At 44.8% G+C, this 16,932-nt stretch overlaps 1 protein-coding gene across 3 annotated transcripts in view; it reads left to right on the top strand.

Moving 5' to 3' along the window:
* The window catches only part of LOC141155119 (uncharacterized), a 99,409-nt gene that overhangs the window by 50,773 nt on the left and 31,704 nt on the right, over positions 1 to 16,932 (top strand). For 2 of the 3 annotated variants that reach the window (XM_073641789.1, XM_073641788.1), the window contains exons 20-26: positions 331 to 360; positions 694 to 723; positions 1,203 to 1,232; positions 6,688 to 6,717; positions 7,206 to 7,235; positions 7,515 to 7,544; positions 11,742 to 11,771. In XM_073641789.1, the coding sequence (XP_073497890.1) occupies positions 331 to 360; positions 694 to 723; positions 1,203 to 1,232; positions 6,688 to 6,717; positions 7,206 to 7,235; positions 7,515 to 7,544; positions 11,742 to 11,771 (210 nt within the window). Of the gene's footprint in view, positions 1 to 330; positions 361 to 693; positions 724 to 1,202; positions 1,233 to 6,687; positions 6,718 to 7,205; positions 7,236 to 7,514; positions 7,545 to 11,741; positions 11,772 to 12,269; positions 12,300 to 12,778; positions 12,809 to 13,296; positions 13,327 to 14,693; positions 14,730 to 15,307; positions 15,338 to 15,643; positions 15,674 to 16,232; positions 16,263 to 16,932 lie in introns of all 3 variants that reach the window. The other variant, XM_073641787.1, reaches the window with a different exon arrangement.

Here is a 16,932-nt window from a genome sequence, read left to right as displayed (position 1 = left end):
CGCAAGGATCTCCAGCAATCAGATGTAATCTGAATTGTCTAGTGCAACTGCAGTGCCCCCACTGGGGTAATAAGGCATTGCACAATTCTTATTTAAATCAATGGCCTGTCTTCTTAATGCACAAACGTGTCCAATCAAAAATGAAATCAATAGGCTGTTTATGTAATACACAAATGTGCCCGGTCCTCCAGAGTGAAAGCCGCTCTTTGTTACATACTCTGGCTAATAGATGAGGATTCTGAATGGGGGATCCCTCATTATTATCTCATTATTCTATATAGAGTTTTAAACCAGACATCCCATTAATTGACTCTTATCTTTATTTTCCAGGCACAACAGTCACTACTTCTCCAGGTACAGGTCAGTCATTACTAATCATATTCTAGTAATGGTCAGTGATACTATTAAGTTATTCCAGTCCTTAATTTTTGTGCAAATCTGCAGAAAATTCATCTGGATTACACAATTCTTATTGAAATGAATAAGGATAGGGAGTGTCCAAAGATAAATCAGTGGGCTGTCTGTGTAATGCACAAACGTGGCCGGTCCTCCAGAGAGAAAGACGCTCCTTGTTACATCCTCTGTCTAATAGATGAGGATTCTGAATGGGGGATCCCTCTTGATTATCTCAGTATTCCCTATGGAGTTTTAAACCAGACGCCCCTTTAATTCTCTCTTATCTTTATTTTCCAGGCACAACAGTCTCTACGTCTCCTGGTACAGGTCAGTCATTAGATAATTTCGGGTTCTTTACGCACAGAAGACATTGGACATATTCCGCTCAGATTTTCTATTAAAGGGGAAGTCCAGTTTTGAACTGTCAGCTCATGGTTGAGGTCTGAGTGTTGGGACCCATGTGATTGATCCGTTCAAATAGAGGAAAAGGGAAAGGGTTGTCCAAAGATGACTATCCCCATAAATGCATTTATCACAAAACTATAATAATGGAGTATAGATTTATCATGAAATTCAGTTATAATTTGCACTGATTTCCCTGTAGCTCCCCCACAGGAGAAGTAAGGAATTACACAGTTCTTACTTAAATTATTGGTCTGTCTTTGTAGTGAATGGATGTGCCCGGTGCTCAAAAAGATTCTAACTAATAGATGAGGATCCTGAATGAGGGATCGTTCTTTATTATCTCCCGATTTCCTGTGGGTTTTATATTTCCCATTAATTCTCTCCCTTTATTTATTTTCCAGGCACAACAGTTTCTACTTCTCCAAATACAGGTCAGTCCTCACCATATATTTTAGCAGCAGTCAGTGATACTATTAAATTGTTCCAGATCTCTATTTTCCTACAAATCAGCATAAGATTCGTCTGGATTATTCTGGTTCTGTTGTGAAAAATCTTCTCTATCTTAATCTTTTTTTTTATATAAAAAAGTTTCTAGACAATAAAGTGATCACAGGAATTGATCCTTAAGGATACTTGCAGATCCTTATGATCCAGCGATCACCCGTAATTTAAATTGTCTAATTCAACTGCAGTGCCCCCGCAGGGTAAATAAGGCATTACACAATTTTTATTGAAATCAATCGACTGTCTATGTAATGCTCAAATGTGCCTCTAGGATGGAAGATGCTCTCTGTTACACACTCTAGCTAAAAGAAAAATATGTGAAATATCTGAATGGGGGATCCCTCTTTATTATCTCATGAGGTCATAAAGCCCACAATTGATAAACATACTTAAATTAATAAAAGAACCACACTACCATTATATATGGGGTAAAACTTATTTATTGGTCGGATACCTTTGTCAAGTTTAATCAAATAATCAATATAGTAAATCCATAAATAATCAAATACATTAAATATTAAAAATGCTCCAGACATAAATAAATAATTTAATAAATAACTCATTAATAATTATCTCCATACGGGTCCACCCAAGTTTCTGGGTGACCCATCCACCAGGACTCTGCTTAAAAAGCAGAGGCCCCCCCGACAAAGCCACCCGACCAATGCTCGATCATAGTCTGAAAGTCTAAATTCAAAATGTCATAACAGATATCAGAAAGATGAACGGAATCTCTACTATACATCCCTACTACATATCCCTCTAACTCTCTGTGCCTATAGCAAAAACCGTTGAGGCTTGGCAAAAATTTGGAAAGATCCTTATTCACCTTACGCTTGATCTTTTCAAGAAAAAATACCCCATCCGATTTCCAACGGAGGCAGGATATTATCTCCGAAAAGGCAATCGTAGCAGCAGGAAAAAAATTGGAAATCCAGAGAAGATCTTGTTTGACTTGCCAGAGCAGATCGGAAGACCGAAACTTGCCAATATCATTACCCAATAAATATAAGATTAAAAAATCAGGTATGGGATAACGCAAAGATAAATCTAATAATACTTTCTTCAACTGTGACCAACGCATACCACGAATACCATGCCAGAAGATTTGAAATTCGGATGAACTAAACGATACATTTTCCGAATAATTTCTTTTACTCGCCCTTCTCTGCGCCCAATAGATGTAAGAGTGCCCAATAATCCATATACATTTGGGCCCTACAAAATAAAAAGAATCAACATGTAAATAACAAGTCAGGGCGAACATACAATTGGTATCGTTTTGACTTCCACCTCCCTAATTGCTTAATCAAATTCTCATCTAGGCCAGCTTGGGCAGCCGTAGTTGCTGCCCCTATCCTAAACGAATGACCTGTAATAAGTAAATTCCCCAGTTTCAAATCGCTCAAGCATTTCCTCAATATGAAAGAAAATTGGAATTTAGTTACTGGGCTACCATTTTTATGAATGAATAGAAGGGAAAAACCAAGGGGGCGAATTGAAAGCCATCGTCTCATGTTAGACACAGGGCATAAGGGAGAATCACGGATTGCCCTTACTATGATTTTAGTACCCCTGCCTAACTGATCTTAGAACTCCTCAAGAAAAGGACCATACTGTGCTGTAGTACTGAAACGTCAGATAACAGAAGCCCCGTAGGCCGAAGCCCATTATCTGACAATAACTCCCCCGTCCTCATTGCTGAAAAAAATAAAGTAATAAAAATGGCTCTAAAAAGAGTTGCTTCAAAAAGGTCGAAACAAACCTCAGAAACCACCGAACACAATTTAGACAAAAGTTCAATCGTAACTGGTCGTCTGGTATCTGCAGAAAAAGAATTACGTTTAAAACCCTTTAAAAATTGTTTTACCACAAATAATGACGACAAGGGAGCTGACCCATATAGCTTTAAGAAAAATGATATCCCTGCTACAATTTTTGCCAAAGCCGAGTGAGACAACCCTTCATTCACTAACATGTCTAAAAATGACAAGGCTGAAGTAGCAAAACATGCATGAGGATCAAAGCCATTAACTTGACAAAATCCCCGCCATCGCTCTCACGCGCATGTATAACCAGCCCATGTGCGCGGAGCTAAGGAATGAATAATGTATTTAGGAACATGAATTAAACCAGATCCTACAGGGACGTGGGAAGCCACGTTCTGTCCGCTTCTGCCTCTGGATACCGCGCAAGGAATTCTTCCACCCGCTGCTGAGACAGAAGATCCGCCATTACATTACTATATTCTGTAGAAACGCAGGCTTTAAGCCAAATGTTGTGCTGAAGTAATATTAACATCAAATGCCTCAAAATTTTAGAGATCAACCCGTTTCTAGAAGACATAGTGTTAAGTGAAAAACAAAGACCTGGAGATCTGGAGCGCAACAAAATTCTACAATTATCGAGACGAGAACTCCAAATGGAAAAAATAGCAAAAACTGAAAAGACTTCAAAAAAGGATATAGTAAAATCCCTACCGCAGAAAAAACCCGGCCAAAGCTCTGTAATCCATGCACCGCGGAAAAATCCTCCAAAACCGGAAAGACTGGCTGCACAAAACAATTGCAGTTTATCCGCTGATTGAAATTCTGACTGCCAGCTAGACACACCATTATACTCGTCCAAAAACCGGGCCCACACCCATAAATCCTCCTTCAGATCAGGAAAAATAATAATCAAGGACGTTGGGGAGGTGTGGCCTTTGATAGGCTCGTACAAACGCCTCAAAAAAATTCTCCCGACTGGTATTATGCGCAAAGCAAAATTTAATGCTCCTAATAAAGATTGAAAATCCCTCAAAGAAGCAGTTTCCCGTTGCAGAAAAAGGTAGACTAGTGATTTCAGCTTTATCCAATGGCAGCCTACATACCATTTCATTAGAATCTAACTCTATCCCTAAAAATTCCAGTTTCGTACAAGGAAAAACCGTCTTATCTTCTGCAATGGGGACCCCAAAAATAGCCATAATGGACAAAAAACAAGTCAACAATTGGGAGCAAATGTCAGAACCAGAAGGGCCTAAGAATAAAAAATCATCTAAATAATGCAACACATGGCCTTGTGGGAAAATAGATTGAAGGCACCATTGCAGAAAGGAAGAAAAAAATTCAAAATAAAAACAGGATAATGAAAAACCCATTGGGAGACATCGGTCAAAAAAACAAAATCCCTCAAAAACAAAACCCAATGAACAATAACCAGACGGATGAACAGGAAGCAGCCGAAAAGCCGCTTGAATATCCGTCTTAGCTAGCATGGCATTGCCGCCGACATTCCGTAATAAATCTACGGCCATGTCAAATGAGGCATAATGGACATACGCCTTAGTCTTATCCACCTGGTCGTTCAATCGCCGGGAGGGAAAGATAAATGATGTATAAGGCGATAGGAACCCCGCTCTTTTTTTGGAACAACCCCTAATGGGGAGATCCTAAAATTCAAAAAAGGGGGATCAATGAATGGACCAGAACACCTACCTAGCTGAATTTCCTTAACAATTTTCTCTCTCGCTACTTCAGGAAAACGCCTGGCTGAAGGTAAATTCTCAATTACCTTGCAACCAGACCCTTCAAAACTAGGTACAAAAAAAACCTTCTGTGAAACCTTTAAACAGTAGCAGGGCTTTCTCCCTGTTGTGATATTTGTTTAGAAACGGTAGCATTTCTGCCACCTTCACCGGTGTCTTTGCCATTAAGAAATGGCTCTTTTGCAATAGCCCTTTGAGGCGACTGAGTACATTTCTTGAAGCATTTATTCATTGGGTGAGTCCCCCCGCAAATGGAACACTCATGCTTATAACGACAATTGCGCAGCCATTTGCAGGAGGACTCATTAAACGCGAAACATAACCCTTTCCGAATCTGCTGAGAAACAGGGTTCTTAACAATATTAGGTTGCCTCTGTGGGACCATCATTTGTAGCCATAGGCCTACGTCTTTAACCCCCCATTTTAATGAAGGGCGAACAGACAATTTTTGCCTAAAGGCTTCATCATACAGCAGCCAAGCAGTACCGCCAAAATGGCGGTAAGCCTCCAATACAATATCTATATGTTGAAGGAGTCCACAGCAAAGAGACGCGGATTTCTCCCCCAACACGGCCGCATAAATTAAGAAGGCCTGTAGCCACGAATGAAAAGTTTTAAAAATTTTCTTTTTTTCCTCATCCGGTTTATCGGTCCGAAAAGCATCTTTACCGGGAAGCAGGGAAAAAACATCCAAATACTGCCCAGCCCAGATCCTTTCTTTCACCGACGCAGACAAGTGAAAACCCAAAGGGGAAACCTCGCAGGACAATGCTTCCTTGAAACAAGCTGCAGGTACATGAGGCCTCTGAAAAACATTAAGGGAGGACCCCATATCATCCCCTAAGGGCATCCTGCACAGCAATATTAATTATCTCTTTAAGAGAGGCTGAACTAGAAATAACATTATCAATTAAACTGTCATTATGCCGGAGATGTCTGCCTCTGTCCTTGCGTTCCTGACGTCTTCTCTATTCTCACACCAGACCCCTGAGCGGTCTCAGTGAAAGGGGCCCTCCCGGTACTATCCACAACCGCCGGGCTCCAGGCCTGGGACACAGCTGCAGCCGCCTGACAGCTCTTTTTGCTGCGGCTGCAAGCCGGCGCCCTGGCTCCACGGAGCGGTCGCGACAACCACAGCTGCACCGCTGTCTTCATCCGTCCCGCGCTCTGGGGACTCGGATGCCGGCTGGCTCATGGGAACGCGCCCTCTCGCGGGACCACGCGAGAGCCTGCTGACAGGCTCCCCACTTAGCGATGCCGCCGGCCTCTTCCTGCCCTGGCTCCGTCTGCTTCCTGATGGCGGCGGTGATGGGGACCAGCGTCGCAGCTTCCTGGGTCTCACACTGCGACGGGGAACCGGCGCTCCGTCCTGTATCTCGCCATCTTCGGGCTCCTCAATCGCCCCCTCAACTGCCTCTTCCTGCGCCGCTGAATCTTCCTCCAGGCACCGCAGAAGCCAGTCCCGACCTCCCCCAGCGCTCGCCTTCTCCAGCAGCCGGCTCAGGAGCTCCTCCATCCCGTCTTCAGGCTTCTTCAGCTCTTGAGGTAAAACTGACCCCTCCTGACAGGAGCCGTCACCTTATATAGGCATATGCCCCCACTCTCCCCCACTTTCAGAACCAATCAGCTGTTCTCCATTTACCGCTCAAAAACCAGTTAAGGCCAGATTTGTACCACTTCTGAAACTTCCAAGTAATATTGTCAGTTACCTCATAACCTGACTTGACCAAGTAATACATTAGGGGCTTATTCCCTCATGATGTCCCCATTTAAGGCAATGTGGCCATCTCATTATTCTATATAGAGTTTTAAACCAGACACCCCATTAATTGACTCTTATCTTTATTTTCCAGGCACAACAGTCTCTACTCCTCCTGGTACAGGTCAGTCATTACATTATTTAGGGTTATTTACACATATTAGTGATTGGACATATTCCACTCATATTTCCGATTAAAGACGATGTCCAGTTTTGAACTTTCAACTCACGACTGAGGTCTGAGTGCTGGGACCCGTGTAATCAATCTGTTTTAATAGGTCAAATGGTAGAGGGTGTCCAAAAATAACTAATAAATACATTCATCACAAAACTATAATGATTAAAATAAAGCAGTATAGATTTACCATGAAATTCATTTACAATTCACACAACTTTCCCTGCAGCTCCCCCACAGGAGAAGTAAGGCATTACACAGTCCTTATTGGAAACAATGGTCTGTCTTTGCAATGAACAGATGTGCCAGATCCTCAAAAAGGTTCTGACTAATAGCTGAGGATCCTGACTGAGGGACCGCTCTCTATTATCTCCTGATGTTCTATGGATTTTATAAACCAGATTCTCCATTAATTCTCTCTTATCTTTATTTTCCAGGCACAACAGTCTCTGCTCCTCCTGGTACAGGTCAGTCATTACTAATCATATTCTAGTAATGGTCAGTGATACTATTAAGTTATTCCAGTCCTTCATTTTTGTGCAAATCTGCAGAAAATTCATCTGGATTACACAATTCTTATTGAAATTAGTGGTCTGTCTCTGTAATGAACAGATGAACCCGATCCTTTAAAATGCCCTAAATAATAGATGAGGATCCTGAATGACGGACCGCTTTTTATTATCTCCGGATTTCCTGTGGGTTTTATAAAATAAATACCCCATTAAGTTTCTCCTTTTATTTTCCAGGCACAACAGTCTCTACTTCCCCTAATACCGGTCAGTCCTTCACATCAACTTCTAGTAATAATCAGTGATCTTTTTGGCCCTTTTCAGTCTTTTTTCACGTTTCTACTGACGCGCCCCTGGGCCTGTGTCGCGCTGCGTTGCGCACGCGGGAGCTTACCCGGAGCCGGATCTCTTGAGGGTTGTAGTCTCGTGGCGGTGACCCGGTCCGTGCCCAGGGAGTCAAACTGAGCGGCGATGTAACAGCGGTAGATGTAGGACGACTACGCCACCCGTTGAATGCAGCTATGGAGCTGCCGCTGCAGGACAGTCCGCTGAGGCCGGTGGATGGATGGTGCAGCATAGATGGTATAACCCCCAACGGGAGGGGTATGGCCTCAGGGCAGCAGATGTGGATGATGGGGGTAGCAGGAACCACTCAGAGACGGTGCGGTGTAATTCAGGGTCTTTACTGGTAACAACGATAGACCCTCCCGGAGTACTTGCTAGTGAACGGGGCCTGGTCAGTCCTTGAGCAGATGGGATCTCCCCTGGCCAGGCGGAGTTGTAGGCCTCCCAAACTGACTGTACTCTTCTGGCTACCTTGCTAGAAGCGGATATAAGTAGCCCACGTCCCTGAGTGTACCGTGTGGTGCTCACCCGTATGGCCGGTGACTCGGGGCCTTCTAATGGCTTCCGCTCCACGATGGCGGTGCTGGTCCCACACGTGTGACCGTGCCTTCGGGTTTCTGGGCCTGAGGACCTGAAATCCCCTGCCGGTCGGCTTCTGCTGCTGGGTAAGAGTTAGTCCCCACAGCCTCGGACGCCGGGTCCGGTAAGAAAGCTTCTCAGTCAGGGCGAGCTCTGCAGCTGCCAGCCCCTGACTCGTAGTAGTATTGCTTCTGCTGTTTCTTGTCTCTACTCTCCTTGACTCCAGGCTCAGGCCCCTGGACAGGGCCTGCCTGTGGAGCAGAGCCCATAGAGCAGCTCTGCTCCCTGTCTTCTCCTCTCAGAACTCCCTACCCTGCCTCAGCCCCAGGTTTATATAGGGGAAGTCCTTCCCCTCCCAAGACTGGGCAGGAGGTGTGGCATGCACAGGATCCCTGACCAAAGGACCTCCCACCTGCTCTCAGACGTAATATCTCTATCACTGTGGCAACCAGACCCCTGGGGTGTCACATTCCCCCCTAGTGAAATTTAGTACTCCGGGACTAAACATATTTTAGAAAAACATAACAAGATAAAAACAATAATAATACAATAAGAAAAACATATAAAGATGGTTACGGCATGTCCGTAACCGGGTGCAGTCTTTGAAGAAAGCAAGGTGTCCATTTCACCAAAACAGGGAGACGTAACCAGGTAGGGGTCTGTCCTACCCCGAGTCCTTAACAGTCTTTTAGTCCATCCTGGGTTACGCTCCACTAACTGTACAAAGGATTCCCGGTAAATCCACCAAGGACTCCTATAAATAACTGGAAACACATAATATTTACAAGATATGGCCGCTCTCAGTCCTCGGCCAGTGGGGATAAGGATTGGCTGCTCACAGTCCTCAGCCTGTGGGGAGATGGGATGGCTGCTCACAGTCCTCAGCCTGGTTAAGGATAGGGGACACACGGGAACAGTTCACACTTGTCCCAACGGGGACCATATTTTAATTAGCAACACAAGTACCCCTACGGGTAACTATGTACAGTTCCACTTTACCGTACTTCAGTAACGGCATTCTCCTGCTCCTTCTTGTGTGTAGGCTTCAGACCCGTCCGGGTCCTCTTGGCTTTCCTCGTATTGGTAGTACTGCAGCTCCTCCTTGGTTAACGTGGAGGGCGTACAGTCCTTTTGCACCTGGGGAGTTCAGGCCTTGCGACCAGGCGTGGAGAGGGTCGCCGTTGATGACGCCCGGGGTCAGAGGGTGCAACTTTGGGCCTGGGCGCGGGCTGGTGGTGGTAGTGCCCAGGGCTGGAGGGCTTGGCCGCAGGGCTTGTTGCGGGGGCTGGAGCAGGTTGGTGTCTGCAGCGCCCGGAATCGGCGGCTCCACCAGGGGGCCCGGGAGCAGGCTGACGCTTGCAGCGTCCGGGACAGGGAGAGTCCTCTTACCTGCTCCCGCGACCGCTCCTGCGTCACGCGTCTTCTCCCGGCGCTGGTCGGGGCCGGCGACGACTGGGGCACTGCCGACGCTGGGCAGCTTAGTCTGCTGCCGGTCCGCCATCTTGCTGTCCGTTCCTGGTGTCCTCCTCCCCCCTAGTGGACCGTGGCCTACCTTCCGGAGATCCTCTTCCGTAGGCCGCGGCTCCGCAGTCAATCGTCGGGGTAGAGGACCTTGCGTCGCGCTCCTGTGACGTCGGCGTCTGCTGGGCTCCTTCCAGGACCTTACGCAACGTCCGGACGTGAGGCGGGGCTTCAGTTCTCGCGCGCTTTCGGAGTCCACGCCCCTCTTCTTCCCGCGCGGCGTCTCCAAGATGGCGCCGGATGGCGGGAAAACTCCTCGGATGGCGGGAAGAAGGCAGAAGATGGCGCCGGATGGCGGGAAAACTCCTCGGATGGCGGGAAGAAGGCAGAAGATGGCGCCGGATGGCGGGAAAACTCCACGGATGGCGGGAATCTTCACAGATGGCGGGAATCTTCACCACTGGTAAGTTTGAAAAGTCTCTTTTTCAGGCACGCAGTACCCGGTGATTGCGGGCACGAAATCCTGCCGACTACGCCAAAGTTGACGCGCCCCTGGGCCTGTGTCGCGCTGCGTTGCGCACGCGGGAGCTTACCCGGAGCCGGATCTCTTGAGGGTTGTAGTCTCGTGGCGGTGACCCGGTCCGTGCCCAGGGAGTCAAACTGAGCGGCGATGTAACAGCGGTAGATGTAGGACGACTACGCCACCCGTTGAATGCAGCTATGGAGCTGCCGCTGCAGGACAGTCCGCTGAGGCCGGTGGATGGATGGTGCAGCATAGATGGTATAACCCCCAACGGGAGGGGTATGGCCTCAGGGCAGCAGATGTGGATGATGGGGGTAGCAGGAACCACTCAGAGACGGTGCGGTGTAATTCAGGGTCTTTACTGGTAACAACGATAGACCCTCCCGGAGTACTTGCTAGTGAACGGGGCCTGGTCAGTCCTTGAGCAGATGGGATCTCCCCTGGCCAGGCGGAGTTGTAGGCCTCCCAAACTGACTGTACTCTTCTGGCTACCTTGCTAGAAGCGGATATAAGTAGCCCACGTCCCTGAGTGTACCGTGTGGTGCTCACCCGTATGGCCGGTGACTCGGGGCCTTCTAATGGCTTCCGCTCCACGATGGCGGTGCTGGTCCCACACGTGTGACCGTGCCTTCGGGTTTCTGGGCCTGAGGACCTGAAATCCCCTGCCGGTCGGCTTCTGCTGCTGGGTAAGAGTTAGTCCCCACAGCCTCGGACGCCGGGTCCGGTAAGAAAGCTTCTCAGTCAGGGCGAGCTCTGCAGCTGCCAGCCCCTGACTCGTAGTAGTATTGCTTCTGCTGTTTCTTGTCTCTACTCTCCTTGACTCCAGGCTCAGGCCCCTGGACAGGGCCTGCCTGTGGAGCAGAGCCCATAGAGCAGCTCTGCTCCCTGTCTTCTCCTCTCAGAACTCCCTACCCTGCCTCAGCCCCAGGTTTATATAGGGGAAGTCCTTCCCCTCCCAAGACTGGGCAGGAGGTGTGGCATGCACAGGATCCCTGACCAAAGGACCTCCCACCTGCTCTCAGACGTAATATCTCTATCACTGTGGCAACCAGACCCCTGGGGTGTCACACTACTAATCTGTGTGAGGTTCCTCTGGATTCTTCTGCTCATATCTATAACCCCTTCCTTAATTAGAATGTGAAGTAATGTCTTGGCCAGTGGTCCGCAAGTGTGGAGGAGGCTCTAGAGCATTCATCAGGATTCTTCTGCTTGTATCTTCTCCATATGGGACAATCCCATTTTTTAGAAAGGTGTCCATATGGTAAACCGATCACATGAAGCCTTCCTGCTAGGACATCCAGTGATCATCTGTAATCTGGGAGGACCTGGAAGCAATTGTCTGATTTCCCCACACTGCAACCACGGGAAAAATAAGACATTACACAGGTCTTATTGATATCAATGAGCTGCCTTTATAATGAGCGGATGTTCCCGGTCCTCTAGAACGCTCTAACTAATAAATGAGGATCCTGAATGAGGGACGGCTCTTTATTATCTCCAGATTTCCTGTGGATTTTATATACTTCATTCATTTTCTCTTTTTATTTATTTTCCAGGCACAACAGTTTCTACTTCACCAAATACAGGTCAGTCCTTACCATCAATTTTAATGATCATTAATATTACGAAATTCTTCCAGACCTTTATTTTCCTACAAAGCTGCATAAGTTTCATCTGAATTCTTCTGGTTCTGTTGTTAAAGATGATCTCCATCTTAATCTTTTTATATACAAAATAAATTATAGACAATAAATTGATCAAAGGGATCGATCGGCAAGGATCCTCAACGATCAGCTGTATTCTGAATTGTCTAATTCAACTGCAGTGCCCCCACAGGGGAAATAAGGCATTACACAATTCTTATTGAAATCAATAAGGATAGGGAGTGTCCAAAGATAAATCAGTGGGCTGTCTGTGTAATGCACAAACGTGGCCGGTCCTCCAGAGAGAAAGACGCTCCTTGTTACATCCTCTGTCTAATAGATGAGGATTCTGAATGGGGGATCCCTCTTGATTATCTCAGTATTCCCTATGGAGTTTTAAACCAGACACCCCATTAATTCTCTCTCATCTTTATTTTCCAGGCACAACAGTCTCTACGTCTCCTGGTACAGGTCAGTCATTAGATAATTTCGGGTTCTTTACGCACAGAAGACATTGGACATATTCCACTCAGATTTTCTATTAAAGGGGAAGTCCAGTTTTGAACTGTCAGCTCATGGTTGAGGTCTGAGTGTTGGGACCCATGTGATTGATCCGTTCAAATAGAGGAAAAGGGAAAGGGTTGTCCAAAGATGACTATCCCCATAAATGCATTTATCACAAAACTATAATAATGGAGTATAGATTTATCATGAAATTCAGTTATAATTTGCACTGATTTCCCTGTAGCTCCCCCACAGGAGAAGTAAGGAATTACACAGTTCTTACTTAAATTATTGGTCTGTCTTTGTAGTGAATGGATGTGCCCGGTGCTCAAAAAGGTTGTAGCTAATAGATGAGGATCCTGAATGAGGGATCGTTCTTTATTATCTCCGGATTTCCTGTGGGTTTTATATTTCCCATTTATTCTCTCCTTTTATTTATTTTCCAGGCACAACAGTTTCTACTTCTCCAAATACAGGTCAGTCCTCACCATATATTTTAGCAGCAGTCAGTGATACTATTAAATTGTTCCAGATCTCTATTTTCCTACAAATCAGCATAAGATTCGTCTGGATTATTCTGGTTCTGTTGTGAAAAATCTTCTCTATCTTAATCTTTTTTTTATATAAAAAAGTTTCTAGACAATAAAGTGATCACAGGAATTGATCCTTAAGGATACTTGCAGATCCTTATAATCCAGCAATCACCCGTAATTTAAATTGTCTAATTCAACTGCAGTGCCCCCGCAGGGTAAATAAGGCATTACACAATTTTTATTGAAATCAATCGACTGTCTATGTAATGCTCAAATGTGCAGGGTCCTCTAGGATGGAAGACGCTCTCTGTTACACACTCTAGCTAAAAGAAAAAAAAATCTGAATGGGGGATCCATCTTCATTATCTCAGTATTCCCTATGGAGTAGTTAACCAGACACCCCATTAATTGTCTTTTTTTTTATTTTCCAGGCACAACAGTCTCTACTTCTCCTGGTACAGGTCAGGCATTAGATAATTTAGAATTATTTAAACATATTAGTCATTGGACATATTCCACTCATATTTTCTATTAAAGAGGATAAGTGTTGGGACCTGTGTGACGGATCTGTGCTAATAGAGGAAAAAGGGTAGGGGGTGTCCAAGGATGATTATTAGGGATGAGCGGAGCAGTGGAAGTTTGGGTTCATCGGATTTGGCCGAACTTGAGTCCAAAGTTCCAGTCGGGCTCCCGAACTTAACTCAAACTTGACTCCGAACCCAATAGAAGTCAATGGGGACCCCAACTTTGAGCTGTAAAGTGGCTATCAAATGATCATAATAAAAGCTAGGGTGTTGTAATATGGAGTGAGTGAAGGACCACTGCCCAGCTGTGAGTTGGTTTTATTATGCTGTGAAAGGACCAATATCCATGAACCTTCCCAGCCTATTAATATCAGCCCCCAGCTATTTGCTTTGCCTTTGCTGGTTATTAAAAATGGAGAGACCCTAAAAAATATGATGTAGGGTTCCCTTTATTTTAATAATTAGCTAAGGCAAAGCAGACAGCTGCGGGTTGATATTAATAGGCTGAGAAGGGCCATGGATATTGGCCCCTTCCCATCTTAATAAGACCAGCCCTCTGTTTCCCCAGAAATGGGGTATCCATTAGATGCTCCAATTTTGGCGCTTAGCCTCTGCTCTTGCCTATTGCCCTGGTGCGGTAGCAATCGGAGTAATGGATTGTGGAATTGATGACATCAGCTGGCGCTGACATCAAGCCCACGGGTTAGAAATGGAGAGGAATCTATCAGACACCTCATTACTAACCCTGTAGACAAAAGAACTAAGCATTCACAAAAACATATTTATTTGAAAAAAAAATACCCAACAATTTCCCTCTTTCACCCATTTATTAACAAAAAAAAAAAACACCGGTCTGCCGTAGTCCAAATGGAGGTCCCACGACAATCCCCATCTCTGTCTTCCAGTGTGTGGAGCCCCTGTTCAGCGAAAGGGGCTCTATGGACTTGAGCAGCAGCCACTGTCGGGTCTCGTGGAGTATAACGTGAGAGTCAGAATCAGCCTCGAGGCAGCATAGGTCACTCACGGTCATGTCTCACGGGCGATGATGTCAGTATTCTGAATTGTCTAATTTAACTGCAGTGCCCCCAGAGGAGAAATAATGGGTTACATAATTCTTATTGAAATCAATGGGCTGTCTGTGTAATACACAAACGTGGCCGGTCCTCCAGAGTGAAAGACGCTCCTTGTTACTCTGGCTAATAGATGAGGATTCTGAATGGGGGATCCCTCTTTATTATCTCAGTATTCCCTATGCAGTTTTCAACCAGTCACCCCTTTAATTCTCTCTAATCTTTATTTTCCAGGCACAACCATCTCTACTTCCCCTAACCCTAATACAGGTCAGTTTTTCACATCAACTTCTAGTAATAATCAGTGATCTTTTTGGCCCCTTTCAGATTTTTTTCACGTTTCTACTAATCTGTGTGAGGTTCATCTGGATTCTTCTTCTCATATCTTTAACCTCTTTCTGCATTAGAATGTGAATTAACTTCTTGGCCAGTGGTCCGCAAGTGTGGAGGGGGCACAAGAGTATTTTGCTGTGTCAGATTCATCAGAATCCTTCTGCTTGTATTGTTAATGATGTTCTCCATACATGCCAAACCCTTTTTTTTAGAAAGGTGTCCATATAGTAAACTGATCATATGAAGCCTTTCTCCTAGGACATTTAGTGATAACCTGGGAGGACCTGGGAGCAATTGTCTGATTTCCCCACACTGCCCCCACAGGAAAAATAAGGCATTACACAGCTTTTATTGAAATCAATGGGCTGTCTGTGTAATGAGCAGATGTGCTCGTTCCTCTAGAACGCTCTAACTGATAAATGAGGATCCTGAATGAGGGACGGCTCTTTATTATCTCCATTTTTCCTATAGATTTTATACACTCTATTAATTTTCTTTTTGTACTTATTTTCCAGGCATAACAGTTTCTACTTCACCAAACACAGGTCAGTCCTTACCGTTAATTTCTAGTAATGGTCAGTGATACTACTAAATTCTTCCAGATCTCTATTTTCCTACAAATCTGCATAAGTTTCATCTGGATTCTTCTGGTTCTGTTAATAAAGATCTTCTCTATCTTAATCTTTTTATAAAAAATAAAAAAATAGACAATAAACTGATCACAGGGATCGATCCACAAGGATCTTCAGCGATCAGCTGTATTCTGAATTGGACCGCTTTTTATTATCTCCGGATTTCCTGTGGGTTTTATAAACTAAATACCCCATTAAGTTTCTCCTTTTATTTTCCAGGCACAACAGTCTCTACTTCCCCTAATACCGGTCAGTCCTTCACATCAACTTCTAGTAATAATCAGTGATCTTTTTGGCCCTTTTCAGTCTTTTTTCACGTTTCTACTAATCTGTGTTAGGTTCCTCTGGATTCTTCTGCTCATATCTATAACCCCTTCCTTAATTAGAATGTGAAGTAATGTCTTGGCCAGTGGTCCGCAAGTGTGGAGGGGGCTCTAGAGCATTCATCAGGATTCTTCTGCTTGTATCTTCTCCATATGGGACAATCCCATTTTTTAGAAAGGTGTCCATATGGTAAACCGATCACATGAAGCCTTCCTGCTAGGACATCCAGTGATCATCTGTAATCTGGGAGGACCTGGAAGCAATTGTCTGATTTCCCCACACTGCAACCACGGGAAAAATAAGACATTACACAGGTCTTATTGATATCAATGAGCTGCCTTTATAATGAGCGGATGTTCCCGGTCCTCTAGAACGCTCTAACTAATAAATGAGGATCCTGAATGAGGGACGGCTCTTTATTATCTCCAGATTTCCTGTGGATTTTATATACTTCATTCATTTTCTCTTTTTATTTATTTTCCAGGCACAACAGTTTCTACTTCACCAAATACAGGTCAGTCCTTACCATCAATTTTAATGATCATTAATATTACGAAATTCTTCCAGACCTTTATTTTCCTACAAAGCTGCATAAGTTTCATCTGAATTCTTCTGGTTCTGTTGTTAAAGATGATCTCCATCTTAATCTTTTTATATACAAAATAAATTATAGACAATAAATTGATCAAAGGGATCGATCGGCAAGGATCCTCAACGATCAGCTGTATTCTGAATTGTCTAATTCAACTGCAGTGCCCCCACAGGGGAAATAAGGCATTACACAATTCTTATTGAAATCAATAAGGATAGGGAGTGTCCAAAGATAAATCAGTGGGCTGTCTGTGTAATGCACAAACGTGGCCGGTCCTCCAGAGAGAAAGACGCTCCTTGTTACATCCTCTGTCTAATAGATGAGGATTCTGAATGGGGGATCCCTCTTGATTATCTCAGTATTCCCTATGGAGTTTTAAACCAGACACCCCATTAATTCTCTCTCATCTTTATTTTCCAGGCACAACAGTCTCTACGTCTCCTGGTACAGGTCAGTCATTAGATAATTTCGGGTTCTTTACGCACAGAAGACATTGGACATATTCCACTCAGATTTTCTATTAAAGGGGAAGTCCAGTTTTGAACTGTCAGCTCATGGTTGAGGTCTGAGTGTTGGGACCCATGTGATTGAT

The sequence above is a fragment of the Phyllobates terribilis genome, unplaced genomic scaffold (assembly GCF_046119375.1).
Source record: "Phyllobates terribilis strain yellow unplaced genomic scaffold, ASM4611937v1 Scaffold_7__3_contigs__length_470593459, whole genome shotgun sequence".
Classification (NCBI taxonomy): Eukaryota; Metazoa; Chordata; class Amphibia; order Anura; family Dendrobatidae; genus Phyllobates; species Phyllobates terribilis.
The sequence above is the reverse complement of the archived record's forward strand: the minus strand, read 5'-3'. Positions and strand labels throughout refer to the sequence as shown.